The sequence below is a fragment of the Typopeltis vanoorti genome, chromosome 3, assembly GCF_054136105.1.
Source record: "Typopeltis vanoorti isolate ZY-2024b chromosome 3, IOZ_Tvanoo_1.0, whole genome shotgun sequence".
Classification (NCBI taxonomy): Eukaryota; Metazoa; Arthropoda; class Arachnida; order Uropygi; family Thelyphonidae; genus Typopeltis; species Typopeltis vanoorti.
The window spans coordinates 94,344,224-94,362,707 of NC_143551.1; the positions used below are offsets into that span (position 1 = coordinate 94,344,224).

At 36.5% G+C, this 18,484-nt stretch overlaps 1 protein-coding gene across 4 annotated transcripts in view; it reads left to right on the forward strand.

The window, feature by feature from the left end:
- LOC150108393 (optineurin-like) overlaps nt 1-18,484 on the forward strand; it is a 254,883-nt gene that overhangs the window by 181,295 nt on the left and 55,104 nt on the right. For all 4 annotated transcript variants that reach the window (XM_090415814.1, XM_090415811.1, XM_090415812.1 and 1 more), the window contains exon 9: nt 5,800-5,988. In XM_090415814.1, coding sequence (XP_090271940.1) covers nt 5,800-5,988 — 189 coding nt within the window. The remainder of the gene's footprint in view (nt 1-5,799; nt 5,989-18,484) is intronic.

An 18,484-nucleotide genomic window follows, 5' to 3' on the forward strand; every position in this document is an offset into this window, starting at 1 on the left:
AATAAACATCTTGAAACAAGGGATTAGAAATAGGAAATGATCACCATTTAGTTTGGAGTGAGATATATTTCTCTCCACACTCAAAAGAAAAATATCTATCAAAGTTTTAAAAAAGAATTTTTAGAATGAACAGTTGACTCAAATATACAGGTATTATTGGAGAAAAAAAGTGAAAGAATTTGAAAAACAAAACAAAACTTTAGAGACTTGGTGCCAAAATCTGGAAATGGGGAATTGAACAGTCTTGAAGGCATGTGGTTAAAGTTGTTTGCAAGGAAATTAGAACTTCATGGTGGACTCTAAAGTTTGAAGCAGTCTGAAAAAGAAAAAATCATATTGAAAATTCCAGGCAAGTAGATCATCTTTGTGAAAGTTCTGTATTCCCCTAAGATAATACAAAGAAAAATGTGAAAAGGTTAAGTTTTGTATAAAAGTAATTAAAAAAAAAGTCATGAGATATCTGCTGTAAAAGGAATCATTGTGAAAGGTGATGTGTTGGAAGTAGAAAAGATACATATGACAGAATAGTAGTAACAAGATTATTTGCTAGCTGGTTAGGAATCCTTCTTAAGTGTTACCAGTAGGATTAGTACAGTATCTAGTCTGTGGAATAATCATTTTATCCTTGAAGAGAATGAAATGTTGAGCATCATTCAGCTTATATTCAAAGATTAGCAATCAGGATAAGGGAATTACTATAGTAATGAGTACTAAACACAAAAATAAACTTCTTGAAACAAGGGATGTAACTATTTAATTTTAACTTAATTTAACTTAAATTAAATTTGACTATTTAATTTATTTGCTTTGAAGTCCAAATATGGTTTAACCACTTCTAGTTTATAGTATGCAAAAAGCAGTGGTATTACACTGGATAAAAACTCATCTGCCACCCAATGGTACCTAGTGCCACAGTGGCTAGCCTTTCCTCTGAGCATTGTGTGAATGCCACACTTCGATCTCTGTCTGTGTGAATTATCCAGATCATCTCTTCCATTTTGATGATTTGCTTCTGTTAGCTAGTAGGCATATCCATTAGTAAACCACTATCATCATCATCATCATCATCATCATCAAATTCCTGCCATGTACCCTCAAGGGGTGTACAGGATATGACAGTACTACATGAAAAAATTACATCATTACTAACTTCCTATCTACAATTTTCCTCCAAATCAGTCTGTTACTTGTCAAGACTCCAACATTATCAGATCTTATATTTCTATCGTCTAAGGCACTTTGTACCGTATCAATCCACCTATATCTTGGTCTTCCTCTGGGTTGTTTTCCTGCCAACCTGGCAGAGAACACTTGTTTTGCTAATCTTTCCTCTCCCATTCTATTTAAGTGACCATACCATCTGAGATTAGCTCTGCTAACACATTCCTGGATGCTGACAATGTCAAGTTCTTTCCTAATATCCTCATTTTTAATATGATATTGCCATTGATGCCATCTGTTCACGCCTCTAATCTTTCTCAGGACTCTCATATCTGCGGTCTCTAGTCTTTGGTCAAGTGACCCAGCTCTCAGATCCATAAGTTAAAATTGGTTTGAACACAGTCTTGTATACAGCTAATTTAGTGTTCCGACTAATTTCTTTCTTATTCCATATGAATTTATTCAATTGACTTCCCACGATACCAGCTTTGCTGATTCTGTTGTCTATTTCTATATTTAGTTTACCATCTTCAGTAAAAATTGTGCCTAAGTAGCTGAAATGTTTAACTTGTTCCACAGGTTCTCCATTCACAACACAGTTGACATTTTCAATGATTCTGCCTATTTTCATTGTCTTTGTCTTTTTATTGCTGACCTTCATACCATATCTATTACAACAGCTATTCAATTTAGACAGAGAATCTTGCAGACTTGTAGCAGATTTATTTAGAAGTATAACATCATCCGCATAAAGCAAAGAGCTGACATTAACATCTCCAATTTTGATATCAGGTTTAATACCACATTCCTTCATAATGTGATCCATATAGATAATGAATAACAGAGGGGATAATGTACATCCTTGTCTCACACCAGATTTAACATTAAACCATCTTCCTGTACTTCCTTCAATTCTAACTGCTGACTCACAACTCAAATAAAGACTAACTATTGCTTGATATAATGCCCCATTGACACCATATAACTGCAGCATATTGAATAGCTTCTCTCTTGGCACCTTGTCATATGCCTTTTCCAAATCGACAAAACTTAAATACAGATCTTTGTTATATTCCCATGCTTTCTCGACTATTTGTCGTAAAGTGAAGATCTGATCCTGACAGCCTCTATTTGGCCTGAATCCAGCTTGTTCTTCACCAAGCTTTACTTCCACAATTCTTCTCAACCGTTTCTCAAGTATACTTGCATAGATCTTGCCAGGAACACTCAGTAGGGAAATACCTCTGTAGTTCTCACATGCAATTTTATTTCCCTTTTTTATATATGGGTACTATGAGAGCTCTACTCCAATCATCGGGAATTCGTCCCTCTGTCCAGGCTTTCTGAACTATGCAGTGCAGCCACTGTAAGACTCTTATACCACCATACTTCAGCATTTCTGGTCGAATATCATCTACTCCTGCTGCCTTTCCACATTTCAAGCCTTTGATGGCTTTTTTTACTTCAAGTATGGATATGTATTCCTGACTGCATGCCTGGTTAGTGTTTTTTATTACTGTGCTGTCATCACTGCTTGTTTCATTTAGCAGTTTTTCAAAGTAATTACTCCATACTTCAAGGATATCTTTTTCTCCTGTTTTCATTTCACCTTTATCATCTCTAATTTCTTTTACAGCACTCTTTCCTCCATTCCTAAGCTTCTTCAACAACCTCCAGAATATTTTGCCACCTTCTTGATATTTATTTTCTATATTCTTGCCAAAGTCCTCCCATGACTTTTGTTTAGCTAGTTTTACACACTGTTTAGCTTTCTTACATTTGTCTCTGTATTCTGTAAGAGTAAAAGCTGACTTATTTGCCAGGAACTTTTGATATGCTTTCTTCTTTTCCTTCACTGCCTCTTTAACTTCCTGTGTCCACCAGGGAGTTCTGATTTTTTTATCTTTGCACACAACCTCACCACATGCCTCTCTGGCAGAAACAATCAATGTTTCCTTCAGAGTTTGCCACTGAATCTCCAAGGTTTGATTCTTGTTCTCAAACTCTTTCATTTTCTTTTCAATAATATTTCTGTATTTTAGTCTACAGTTTACATCTGAGAGCTGCGCAACTTTTATTCGCTTTAAAACTTTCTTACATGTTATTCTTTTCAATATGAAATTCAATTTTATCCTGCTCAAGACTAAATAGTGATCACTTCCAATTTCAAATTCTCTGTACCCTCTGGTGTCCTGCACCAGGGAGAAAACATCACTATCAACAATAACATAGTCAATGAGACTTTTCTTATTCCTAGCCTCTTCTCTCCATGTGAATTTGTGCACATTTTTATGTTGGAACATGGTGTTAGTAATAACCAGTCCATGTCCTGAGCAGAAATCCAACAGATATTTGCCATTATTATTAGCTTTGCTCTTTTCTCCAAATTTTCCCAAAATATTTTTGTATGTCTCACAATCATTTCCTACTCTACTATTTAGATCCCCAACAAGGACCAACTTTTCCTTTTTCATTGTGTCAGTTGCTTTTTCTAAAGCCTCAAAAAATTCTTACACTTCTACCTTAGTAGAACCTTCTGTGGGACCATAGGCACAAATATGTCTCATTGTCCAGTTCCCCATTCTCATATTTGCCCACATTACTCTACTTGAGACTGACTGCCATTCAAGAAGATTAGCCTCGTATTTTGTGTTGTATACTATGGCTACTCCTTCTTTTCCTTGATTGTTATTGCCTGAATATAACATTTTGTATTTATTGCTCAGAAAGATCTCACCAGTTTTGGTCTTTTTTGTTTCAGTCACCCCTATTATGTCGATCTGGTACTTATCTAATTCCTCAGCTAGCTCCATTTCTTTGCCATTCAGGCTTCTTACGTTGATAGTACCGATCTTTAACTCTGGTGATGTTGAGTTGGGGTTTGTTTTCAGATTTGTTCCAGTAGCTGACTTTTCGCTGTTCGCCCTGGTTCCCTGGCGAAAACAACGGGGGCCTTGTTTAACCGGGCGACGCCCCAGCCGGCATGAAATTTTGTCATGTTGTACCATCATTTTTTTATTTTGGTTTAACCAATAAGAATACAATTTGGTCGGCTAAATCCCAAATTGCCAGCCCATCCTCGTTCGTTCAGTATCAAAGTAGATACCCAACAGGGTGCACCACGAGAAGGTGAGGATTGGACATTAGGTCAGAAGCCCTGGTCGGTTCTCCGCATTCCTTTAAAGGCTATGTGGAGGTCTCCTCTCAGTTATACAGCTTTGACCCTTAAGCACTCCAGTAAACCACTAATGGACTAATATTATTTTTACAGTGAGTGATGATAATCATCTACCATCATTGTTTTTTTGCAACCTTATAAATTTCTAATTTGGCAAAATATTTTACATAACATGTCACATTTAGGATTCTCTCCCACAGCTTATTGTTTACATCTGTGTCCATACAACAGTGGGAATTAACACACCCTTACTCTGTGTTAACTTGACTGCATGTATAATATTGAAAAATTATATTTAAAAATTGAAGAATGTTAATTTTACATTTCTCTTCTCGTAGACAGGCTTATACGTTGGTTATGCATTTCTAAATCACTTAGGGAATTGAAACAACGTAGATCCGAATATAAATTAAATAATACTTTAATAGATATTTCCGATATTTTGGCAATGTCTCATTGCCAGTCTCCTCTCAGTTATACAGCTTTGACCCTTAAGCACCCCAGTAAACCACTAATGGACTAATATTATTTTTACAGTGAGTGATGATAATCATCTACCATCATTGTTTTTTTGCAACCTTATAAATTTCTAATTTGGCAAAATATTTTACATAACATGTCACATTTAGGATTCTATCCCACAGCTTATTGTTTACATCTGTGTCCATACAACAGTGGGAATTAACACACCCTTACTCTGTGTTAACTTGACTGCATGTATAATATTGAAAAATTATATTTAAAAATTGAAGAATGTTAATTTTACATTTCTCTTCTCGTAGACAGGCTTATACGTTGGTTATGCATTTCTAAATCACTTAGGGAATTGAAACAACGTAGATCCGAATATAAATTAAATAATACTTTAATAGATATTTCCGATATTTCGGCAATATCTCATTGCCATTTTCTAAAGGAACTTACAAAAAGGCAGGTGCACACAGGCCCTAACAATACAGTAACTGGAAATGAAGATATGAAGCTATCGTTCTCCTAGAAGTCCTGATGGTGCCCTCTGGCGGGCTAAGTAGGCATTCTTGGCCGTTGGGCTGAAGGTCTGCTGATGTATGCCTCCCAAATTTGGGGCAGTCGCATACAACCAAATTTGTTGAGGTTTGGAGAGTTTCTTAAAGAAACTCTCCAAACCTCAACAAATTTAGAAATACATTTCTAAAACCAAAAAAAATTTAGAAATACATTTCTCTTCATTTTTTCTGTGGGTCATTCAACTGGGATTTGTTTACTCAGCATTTATGCAGCAGGTAGTTGTTTGCATAACTCCACTATTTAATCCTTACATGCCATCTACTGTTCATTAATGCTATTTTTTTTTTATAAATGGTGTTTTCATTTGATTCTGAAGTTTGTTATGCTGTCTCTGTTCTACCTTTAAATATATGTGTCCACTTGATATGATTATAATATTTAACCACATTGGACCTGTATATTTTTTTATTTAGAGTCAACAAACAGAAGCTCTAAAAGAAATTGAAGAACGTAAAAATCAAGAAAAGCTGGATATGATAACTGCAAAGTTGGTTACTCTTGAAGAAGAACTAGGTGATAAAAGAAATGAAATTTCTCACTTGAAGGCAGAAATTTCTACTCTGAAGCAAAAAAATGAAGATATCCCTATTCTAAATGCTCAAGTATGTAGTTTAGTAAATATATACAATATTTATTATTATTATTGAAGAGGATCTGCTGAAAATAGATATTTTTCACTTCTCTTCTATGACTGTTTTCAGTTTAATATCGACTTATTACATTTCTGTGTAATATTTATGCAGGGTTGTAAAAATTATGTAGATACTTCAGTGTTTATTTTATAATTTTCATACTTTCTAATTGAGATTACAGGTGTCACTCTCCTTTGCTTTCTATTAAATATTTATGCAGGGACAGGCATTTTGGTTCTATTTTCTGCCAGTTGATATTTGCTTCCTGTATCTGGATACAACATATCCAGATACAGGAAGTATCTGAATACGACACTTCCTTCAGATTCTGAGAAAGAGAATATCGTAGGATATTCTCTTTCTCAGAAATGGTCTATAGAATTCAGATCAAGACTCTCTTCTGGCTATTCAAGTGTTAGCATTCCTGCTTCCTCAAACCATATTATACTCCTTGTAGTATAACATAGTACATTATCATATCATCATCATCATCAAATTCCTGATATGTATCTTCAGGGAATATACAGAATAATCATGATAATACTAAGTGAAAAAGTCACAGCATTACTAACTTCCGATCAACAATTTTCCTCCAAATCAATCTGTTGTCTGTCAAGATTCCAAAATCAATCCATCTACATTTTGGTCTTACTCTGGGTCTTTTCCCTGCCAACCTGATGATGAACACATGCTTTGCCTAATCTTTCCTATCCTATTCTGTTTAAGTTACATTATCATATTAAGGCTTGAAAAATGCGCTCATCTGTGATGAGTGATCATTTTTAGTTGACAAGTCAAAAAAACAAAAGTCAGCTACTGGAACAAATCCTAAAACTCACCCCAACTCAACATAACCATAGCTCAAGATCGGTACTATCAACATAAGAAGCCTGAATGCCAAAGAAATGGAGCTAGCTGAGAAATACAAGATCGACATAATACGGGTTACTGACACAAAAAAGGCAAAAACTGGTGAGATCTTTCTGAGCAATAAACACAAAAACGTTATATTCAGGCAATGACAATCAAGGAAAAGAAGGAGTAGCCATAATATTCAACACTAAATACAAGCCTAATCTTTGAATGGCAGGCAGTCTCAAGTAGAGTGAGTGGGCAAATATGAGAATGGGGAACTGGACAATGAGACTTATATGTGCTTATGGTGCCACAGAAAGTTCTACTAAGGTAGAAGTGGAGGAATTTTTTAAGGCTTTAGAGAAAGCAACTGACACAATGAAAAAGGAAAAGTTGGTCCTTGTTGGGATCTAAATAGCAGAGTAGGAAATAACTGTCAGACATACAAAAGTATATTGGGAAAATTTGGAGAAAAGAGCAAAGCTAATAATAATGCAAATATCTGTTGGATTTCTGTTCAGGACATGGAATGGTTATTACTAACACAATTGTAATTGTGTAACACAATTAAATTAATTGTATTAGTTCTAACATAAAAATGTCTACAAATTCACATGGAGAGAAGAGGCAAGGAATAAGAAAAGTTTCATTGACTATGTTATTGTTCATAGTGATGTTTTCTCCCTGGTGCAGAACACGAGAGTGTACAGAGGATTTGAAATTGGAAGTGATCACTATTTAGTCTTGAGCGGGATAAAATTGAATTTCATATTGAAAAGAATAACATGTAAGAAAGTTTTAACGCGAATAAAAGTTGAGCAGCTCTCAGATGTGAACTTTAGACTAAAATACTCAAAGATTATTGAAGAACAAATGAAAGAGTTTGAGAACAGAAATCAAACCTTGGAGATTCAGTGGCAAGCCTTGAAGAAAGCCATGATTGATTCAGCTAGAGAGGCATGTGATGAAGTTGTCTGCAAGGATAGAAAAATCAGAACTCCATGGTGGACACAGGAAGTTAAAGAGGCAGTGAAGGAAAAGAAGAAAGCATATCAAAAGTTCCTGGCAAATAAGTCAGCTTGTGATCTTAGAGAATACAGAGATAAATGCAAGAAAGCTAAACACTGTGTAAAACTAGATAAACAAAAGTCATGGGAGGTCTTTGGCAAGAATATAGAAAAATAAATATCTAGAAGGTGGCAAAATATTCTGGAGGTTATTGAAGAAGCTTAGGAATGGAGGAAAGAGCGCTGTAACAGGAGTTAGAGATGATAACGGTGGAAACGGGATAAAAAGATATCCTTGAAGTATGGAGTAATTACTTTGAAAAACTGCTAAATGAAACAAGCAGTGATGACAGCATAGTGGTTAAAAAAAAACACTGACCAGGCATGCAGTCAGGAATACATATCCATACTTGAAGTAGAAAAAGCCATCAAAGGCTTGAAATGTAGAAAGGCAGCAGGAGTAGATGATATTTGACCAGAAATGCTGACGTATGGTGGTATAAGAGTCTTACAGTGGCTGCATTGCATAGTTCAGAAAGCCTGAACAGAGGGACGAATTCCTGATGATTGGAGTAGAGCTCTCATAGTACCCATATATAAAAAGGAAAATAAAACCGAATGTGAGAATTACAGAGGTATTTCCCCACTGAGTGTTCCTGGCAAGATTTATGCACATATACTTGAGAAACGGTTGAGAAGAATTGTGGAAGAAAAGCTCGGTGAAGAACAAGCTGGATTCAGGCCAAATAGAGGCTGTCAGGATCCGATCTTCACTTTACGACAGATAGTCGAGAAAGCATGGGAATATAACAAAGATCTGTATTTAAGTTTTGTCGATTTGGAAAAGGCATATGACAAGGTGCCAAGAGAGAAGCTATTCAATACGCTGCAGTTATATGGTGTCAATGGGGCATTATATCAAGCAATACTTAGTCTTTATTTGAGTTGTAAGTCGGCAGTTAGAATTGAAAGAAGTACAGGAAGATGGTTTAATGTTAAATCTGGTGTGAGACAAGGATGTACATTATCCCCTCTGTTATTCATTATCTATATTGATCACATTATGAAGGAAAGTGGTATTATACATGATATCAAAATTGGAGACTTTAATCAGCTCTTTGCTTTATGCAGATGATGTTATACTTCTAAATAAATCCACTACAAATCTGCAAGATTCTCTGACTAAATTGAATAACTGTTGTAATAGATATGGTATGAAGGTCAGCAATAAAAAGACAAAGACAATGAAAATAGGCAGAATCATTGAAAATGTCAAATGTGTTGTGAATGGAGAACCTGTGGAACAAGTAAAACATTTCAGCTACTTAGGCACGATTTTTAGTGAAGATGGTAAATTAAATATAGAAATAGACAACAGAATCAGCAAAGCTGGTATGGTGGGAAGTCAATTGAATAAATTCATATGGAATAAGAGAGAAATTAGTCGGAAAACTAAATTAGCTGTATACAAGACAGTGTTCAAACCAGTTTTAACTTATGGATCTGAGAGCTGGGTCAGAAGTAAAACACTTGACCAAAGACTAGAGACTGCAGATACGAGAGTCCTGAGAAAGATTAGAGGCGTGAACAGATGGCATCAATGGTAGTATCATATTAAAAACGAGGATATTAGGAAAGAACTTGACATTGTCAGCATCCAGGAATGTGTCAGCAGAGCTAATATCAGGTGGCATGGTCACTTAAACAGAATGGGGGAGGAAAGATTAGCAAAACAAGTGTTCTCTGCCAGGTTGGCAGGGAAAACGACTCAGTGGAAGACCAAGATATAGGTGGATTGATGCAGTACAAAGTGCCCTTAGACGATAGAAATATAAGATCTGATAATGTTGGAGTCTTGACAAGTAACAGACTAATTTGGAGGAAAATTGTAGATAGGAAGTTAGTAATGATGTAATTTTTTTCATGTAGTACTATCATATCCTGTACACCCCTTAGGGTACATGGCAGGAATAATTTGATGATGATGGATCTGGTCCCTTCCAGTGAAATCAGCATCAGATTATTTAGAGTGTTCTGACTGATGCGATTCCTCATAAAGGTTTTTATCCATTTTAGCACAGAGAAATCCCTTTCACATTCAGCTGTGCTCACAGGTATATAGCCAGTCCAACAGCAGCTAGTTTTGCTAAATTTTTAAAAGACTCTTTGAGCTCAGATGTTGCTAATTTCAGCAGTATTTGTCTTGGATCTAGATTTTTGTATGACTGTCCATTAATCATTTTTGATGCAACTGCCCATTCTAGTTTAGTATTTTCATAGTTTAAAACTGAGGACTTCCATTTCTAGAATAATAATCAAAAAGAATCTCAGAGGCTTCAAGTTGATCATGACTTTCTGCATTGAAAAGTCTTGAAAAGCAGGAAATGATTGGCATATCTGGAAATCTTGCTTCTAGATGTTTAATAACTGTGCCTATGTATTTATCATATATTGTAGTCTTAAATGTAATAACATTAGAATCTGAATAATCAATGTGAAGGTCTGACCATTCACCTGAAAGATGCTGATGAAGATTTTGAAAATGACTACCAGGAGTGTCTTTCAATTCCATGATGATAGTTTTCTGGCTTCTAAGACTGTCTCTATTTCAGTTAAGTCAACATCTTGCCATGATCTAGACAAATTAGATAAATGCGGTAACACATCTGAAAGCATCATTAGTGAAGCTACGAAATTGTATGTTCTGATATATTTACTTAAACCTTCAGCTGTGATATCATTTCATTCGGTGGCCTCTCTTTCCAATGTAGCCATAACACTCACCATGCATTCTCTTAGCGACTATTGCAGTATCATGAGACAGCCATCTAGTGTCACTCGCCATTTTAAGTTTAATCTGAGGACTGTTCAGTATATTTGGATTTGGGTTAAACCAGCCATCCTGACTGAGGAATTTTAGAAGAAGAAAAACAATTGCTTTAAGATATCATTAAACATGACTAAATAAGGCACTTCAGTAGCTGCTTGGGTACTAGCAAGAGCCAGTCGGTGGTTTACACAATGACAGTTGACCATGAGTCTATCTGTTTTATCTTTGAGCAGTTTTGCAACTCCCTTTTGCATTCCAATCATGACAGCTGCTCCATCAGATCCTAGGTCCACCAGATTACAAGTTTTTAAGGCTAGACTGTCAAGGGTTTCAATTACTTTGTTAGTTTAGTCTCAGCTTTGCCATCAATGATATTGCAAGTTGATACAAAACTAACCCTGACCTCTTTTCTAAGTCGACAAACATATTTAATGTACACATCAGCTGTTTTAAAACAGAGATGTCTGTAGTTTCATCACTTAAAACACTGAAATAATCTGCAGAATGTATATTTTTCAGTATTTCAGATCTAATTTTTGATGCTAAAATATTCTTTCTGAGGTATAATGTGCATTTTTACCAATGTTAAGATGTTCTAAGTAGGAACAGCCCCTAGCCTTGCAATGCTCAAGCAATTTTTCAAATAATGTACTATGTGGTAACTCATTTTTTGCTAACTAATACATAGATCTTAAAGCTCCCAGAAAAGCATCTCTCTGCAAGTTATTCAAAATTGAAATTGATTTTTCAATTTGCCCTATTCCAGTTTCTTCTAGTATACGTTTTTCAATTATATCTGAACAAGAATCAGTGTGTTACTTGCTTTGTTCATGGTCAACCAAGCTTTCTTTTCGAAGTCTTGTGCATGGCATAGTTATCCAAGTCACTTCCTTGTTTTGGGTTGTCTCTTTCCATATTTTATACTTGTAGAACACATCATTCCATTATCTTTCACCACTGACCAATGGAATTTTTTAAAACCACTCACTGTTAATACCCGATAAGCAGTGTTTAGATGCACATTTTACATTTGAAAGAGACTGCAGAAATCGACGATTCTGTTGTTGATTTGGTGTCTTCGCTATTATGTTTATCGGTTTCATCTTTCTTAAAATAACTTAAGAGTGTGGTTTTCTGACTTGGCTTTTTACTCATTATGGGGTAATTTAATAAATACAAATTATCATTGTTATTAAATTAATCAGAACAAATCACTCAATTGTGCACTGACAGTAATACCCAAGACACACAATGCACGTTATTTCGGTCCTTATTTACAGTCTTAACTCCTCCACTTCAAAGGCTCACAATGCTACAATTCTTTATCAGAATCTTCTATTAATATTCCCCCGATTGTCACATAAAAACTTAATTTCCTAAGAACAAACTTTTGCCTGCCTGCATTCTTAAACTTCCATTAGCTCTCTTTTGTTTATCCTTCATTCTCTGATACCGAACACTCTCTTGTTGTTTTCATTACGATATTGAACACTGTCAATCACCCATCAAACTCTTCGGTGAGCATGCGCACTCCATGAAAGTGGCAAGCAAGAAGTTATGTATAATGGCTGACATGCCGTCTCCATTAGCGTTACAAGAATGTCTTTACAAAACATGGCACTTAATAATTTTAAACTCAATCCTGTTCCTTTACCACAATATAATTTCTGAAAGTAATACAACTATCCAAGTCCAGTAAGTACATTGTCTTTGAAAATACTAGTGGTGGTGGTCGGCGGTAGATGGCATTGGCGTAGTTGCGGTAAGTTGGTGGATTGAGTGGCGGAGGCTGAGTTGTAGAGCAGGTGCTCTCCCTCGATGAGTCTTTGGACTCCATGGAGGTGTCTAATAATAATAATTAATAATAATAATAATTTAATTTTGACAAAATAACATCAATAACGTGCATATTGCAAGTGCAGACAATGCGTGTTATGAAACCAAAACTAATAATGTACTAACATAAACAATTTGTAAAAATATTCAGAATTTTAAATTACGACTATTTTTACAGGTTTGCATCAAAGTGAATATCCAAAGCTCTTGAGATTGGCTTGCAGTGCAAGAAATTGAGCTGGTCTCACGAGTATCGCGACTCTCCAGTTTGATTTCTCATCACTGTTAATTAAAAAATGTCTTAAATTATTTTTCCATTCTTGCTCATTATTTAGCCATGTCAATTCACATCATTAATTAGCCGAGCGGTCAGTAAAAAAAGCAGGGCAGCGCGCCCATTCAAAAGATCCTGGGGAGAACACTGTAAACACAGCTAGCCTGGTTGGCCGAGTGGTTAGCATATCCGCTTTCCAGCCAAGAGGCAGCGGGCTCAAATCCCACGTAGGCATGGGTGTTTGTGACACTCTCCCAGTATGGACTGGGTCACCATGGGAGTAGTAGAACCAAAAACCTCCTGCAATGGGAAAGGCCTTCACCCTGCAGCAGGTAAAAATATAGGCTGTTCATTTTTCATATATATATACAGGTGTGTGTGTGTATGTGTGTATTTGAACAAAAAAGTTCAAAATAACCTTAATTGCTGCACATGCACCCACAGAGATCAAGATACCAAGGATGAATTCTACGATACTCTGAAACGAATAATTGATGAAATTCCAAATAACGACATAATTATACTTTCAGAAGACCCTAATGCAAAAATAGGAAGAGAAGAAATCTATAGACAAATAGTTGGAAATAATAGCCTACATGAAACTTCAAATGATAATGGTATAAGGTTAATAAATTTAGCAATATCCAGGAATCTGATAAAAGTAGTACAACATTTATGAGGAAAGACATCCATAAGCAAAGATGGACATCACCTGATGGAATAACTCACAACCAAATCGATCATATTTTAATAGAAAGAAGATTTAGAAGCAGCATTCTGATTAGATGTTATAGAGGTGCTGACTGTGATTCGGATTATTATTTGGTAGGATCATTAATGAAAATAAAACTTAACAAAACCTATTTCAATAAAAATAAAAAAACATCCTAAACTCAATATTGATAACCTGAAAAACAATAATATCATCATCATCAAATTCTTGACATGTACCCTCAAGTGGTGTACAGGATATGACAGTACTACATGAAAAATTTACATCGTTACTAACTTCCTATCTACAATTTTCCCCCAAATCAGTGTGTTACTTGTCAAGTCTCCAACGTTATCAGATCTTATATTTCTATCATCTAAGGCACTTTGTAGCATATCAATTCACCTATATCTTGGTCTTCCTCTGTCTCGTTTTCCTGCCAACCTGGCAGAGAACACTTGTTTTGCTAATCTTTCTTCACCCATTCTGTTTAAGTGACCATACCACCTGAGATTAGCTATGCTAATGCATTCCTCGATGCTGACAATGTCAAGTTCTTTCCTAATATCCTCATTTTTAATGATACTGCCATTGATGCCATATGTTCATGTCTCTAATCTTTTTTTTCAGGACTCTCATATCTCTGGTCTCTAGTCTTTGGTCAAGTGTTTTACTTCTGACCCAGCTCTCAGATCCATAAGTTAAAATGGGTTTTAACACTGTCTTGTATACAGCTAATTTAGTGTTCCGACTAATTTCGTTCTTATTCCATATGAATTTATTAAATTGACTTCCTACCATACCAGCTTCGTTGATTCTGTTGTCTATTTCCATATTTAATTTACCATCTTCACTAAAAATTGTGCCTAAGTAGCTGAAATGTTTTACTTGTTCCACAGGTTCTCCGTTCACAACACAGTTGACATTTTCAATGATTCTACCTATTTTCATTGTCTTTTTATTGCTGACCTTCATACCATATTTATTACAACAGTTATTCAATTTAGTCAGGGAATCTTGCAAACTTGTAGCAGATTTATTTAGATGTATAACATCGTCCGCATAAAGCAAAGAGCTGACATTAACATCTCCAATTCAGATATCATGTTTAATACCACTTTCCTTCATAATATTGATCCATATAAATAATAAATAACAGAGGGGGGGGGATAATGTACATCCTTGTCTCACACCAGATTTAACATTAAACCATCTTCTTGTACTTCTTTCAATTCTAACTGCTGACTTACAACTCAAATAAAGACTAAGTATTGTTTGATATAATGCCCCATTGACACCATATAACTGTAGTATATTGAATAGCTTCTCTCTAGCCACCTTTTCATATGCCTTTTTCAGATCGACAGAACTTAAATACAGATCTTTGTTATATTCTCATGCTTTCTCAACTATTTGTCGTAAAGTGAAGATCTGATCCTGTTAGCCTCTATTTGGCCAGAATGCAGCTTGTTCTTCACCAAGTTATTCTTCCACAATTCTTCTCAACCGTTTCTCAAGTATACTTGCATAAATCTTGCAAGTATTATTATTATTATTATTATTACGGGCAACTCCAGGGAGTCATTGGACTCATCGAGGGAGGCCCCAAATCATATTCATCACAACTATTTGACATTCATACAGTATCTATCATACCTCGCCTTAAACTCATTCACTGTCGCAGCATCCACCACAGACTCAGGGAGCGCATTCCACTCATTCACTACTCTAAAAGTAAAGAACCCAGCTCTAACACCTTTACTAACCACACTTTTGCCCAGTTTCCATGGATGTCCCCTAGTCCTCCCACAACCAGCCCTGTTCTCAAAAATATCTTCTGAATTAATTTTATAGAAACCCTTCAGTAATTTGAATGTCTCAATCATATCTCCCCTCCTCCGCCTATCAACCAATTTTTGCAACCCACAAATCCTCAACCTGTTCTCATACGGTTCATTCCACAGACCTGCTATCATCTTGGTCACTCGCCTCTGGATCCTCTCCACCTCCTCCCCATCAAGAAGAAACCTAGGTGACCAAATCTGAGCACAGTAGTCTAGATGGGGTCTTATCAAGGCTCGATACAGAGGAACAATAACCTGCTTGTCTCTGCTTGTCATCGTATTCTTCAGCAACCAAGTGATTTGATGAGCTGTTTTGGTCACTTTTGCAATGTGTCCCCTAAATTTCAATTCCTTATCTACCAACACTCTAAATCTCGTGCCTCATCAATTTCCTGGAGCACGGTTCCACCAATGCAGTAAATTGCCGCCAATCTTTTCACCCCAAAATGCATAACCTTACATTTTGCCACATTAAACTGACATCCATTCTCCTTAGCCCAGACCTCCAATCTATCCAAATCATCCTGCAAAATTTTGACGTCATCTGCATTCACTATTGCCCTACCCAACTTCGCATCATCCGCAAACAAATGAACTGTTCCTCTCAGATCATTTCCTATATCATTTATGAACAAATTATACTTGAGAATGAGTGAGATTGCACTGTTGAGTGGAGCGATACATAGAGCAAAGCGGCAGCTGGAGCATATGCACAAATGTCTACCGAGTGTGCCAGCCAATAAAAAAAAAGTATGATAGGAAAAATAAGAGTATGATTGTGAACGTAAACAAAATGAAGGAGCGAGTGCTGTATGGTGATTCGTTAGTACGAGGTGTGATAGTAGAGAATTTGACAAAATTGTGCCAACCTGGTGCAACCATTAAGGATGTGAGTCTATTAGGGAGCAAAAGCAAAGAGTGAAAGAAATGATAGTTGTGGCAGGTACTAATGATTTGAAAGGAGATGAAGTGGAAATGATAGAGGACCTGAATGAATTGTTTGAGGTAGCAAAAGAAAAGAGTGAAAGAGAGTTAGGATGATTAGTCTTTTGCTGCTGTATGACAGTGAAGATTGAGGAGGGCCATAATTGCAAATGACATTATGCGTGGGTTATGCATGATGAATGGTGTGGAATTTGTGGACGTGTGGATTGAGTTCGATGGGGGAAAGGATCTATATAAGATGGATGGTTTGCATTTGAATGGATTCGGTGTAAGGAGACTTGAAAAAGTGTTGTTGAATGAAGTGGATGTGCAGAATCAGGAAAACTAGATTTATTAAGGGGTGGGGGAAGTAGATACGCAGACCTTAGGGAGGCAATTGAATGTATGAATGAGTATAATATGCCCGAGCGAATAAGGACAACAAATCAGAATGGGATAGTTAGTATAAGGCATCAAGGTAGGAATGGGACCAACGGAGCTCTGCAATTCATGTATACTAATGCTAGGAGTATTAGGAACAAGAAGGTAAAATTTTTGGCCTTGGTTGGCACTTCCAGACCACAGGTTATTGGCATTAGTGAAACATGGCTGACTGAAGATGATATAGCTAGTGGGATTGAATGTGGGGGGTATAGTGTGTTCAGGAATGACAGGGAGAATGAAATGGATGGAGGAGTATTATTGATGATAGCTGATGAGCTGCAGCCAAGGAGAATAGAAGTTGTATTGCAGGATAGAGAAAACAGCACATTTGAGGCCATTTGGTGTGAGATTGAGGCTAGCAGAACAAAATATACAATTGGGTGCTGCTATAGACCAGGTGATGGAAAAGATGGTGGAGATAGTATGCATAAGCAAATAGAAGAAATGAGTGGAAGGAGGGTAATTATTATGGGAGATTTCAACTATGGTAGCAATGATTGGAGGGAGGAGAGGACACATGGGAGGAAGGAATTGGATTTTATGCGGTTATTAAGGGATAACTATCTGCAACAGCATGTAATGGAAAATACTAGAGGTCAGAGAGTGCTTGACCTAGTAATTGCATCTGAGGATGGAGGGAGGAGAAGACACATGGGAGGAAGGAATTGGATTTTATGTGGTTATTAAGGGATAACTATCTGCAACAGCATGCAATGGAAAATACTAGGGGTCAGAGAGTGCTTGACCTAGTAATTGCATCTGACGATCTGACTGTAACGAATATGACCACATTGCGACCAATTGGTGAGAGTGATCATAGGGTCTTGACTTGGGAGGTGGCTAAAGGTGTGGAATTTACAATTAAGACAGAGTACATGTGGAATTATCGGGCTGGTAAGTATGACAAGCTTAGGAGTTTGATTGGTTCAGTGCCATGACATGTAAAACTGCAAGGGCTGGATGTTGATAGTGCATGGGAGGCGGTTAAGAAATGTTTGCAGGAGGCAATGGCTGACTGTATACCTAGAGTCCGAATAATAAATCAAGTAGGGATTAAATGGATGAATAACACCATTAAGCTTGAGCTGCAAAAAAAAGAAACAACTGTGGAGGGAATTTAAGGAGAAAGGTGACCTGCAGGCACATCAATGGTATAAAGCCCAGGCCAGAAGGGTAACAAGTGTGGTAAGAAAAGCAAAAGCGGATTATGAAAGAACATTAGCCATGCAGTTTTTTTGATATGTTGGAAGTAAAAGAAGAAATGTATATGGCAGAATGATTTTAAAGAATGCTGATGGTAGGGAGGTAACCGAATCAGTTGATATAGTAGAATTACTGAGTGAGCACTTTGCAAGAGTATATCATCCTGGTGGTGACATTGCAGAAATGGAAGAACCAACAGCTTATAGGGGAATTGTGGTGAATGAAGTGGAGGTGAATAGTCTATTACAAAACCTCAATGTCAATTCATCTGCAGGATTGGATGGTATACCAGCTTGTGTTGTACGAGAAGTGGCTAAATAATTGTCAGTGCCTTTAACCATTTTGTTTAATTTGAGTCTCGGGTCTGGGTTAGTCCCAAGGGGGTGGAAAGAGGGGAAAATAGTTCCACTGCATAAAGGAGGTTCCAAGACTGCTGTTGAAAATTACCGGCCGATCAACATATCAGGAATTGTTGTCAAGGTCTTGGAGAAAATAGTCTAGAAAAAAATACAGGATTGGATAGATGAAAATGGGATA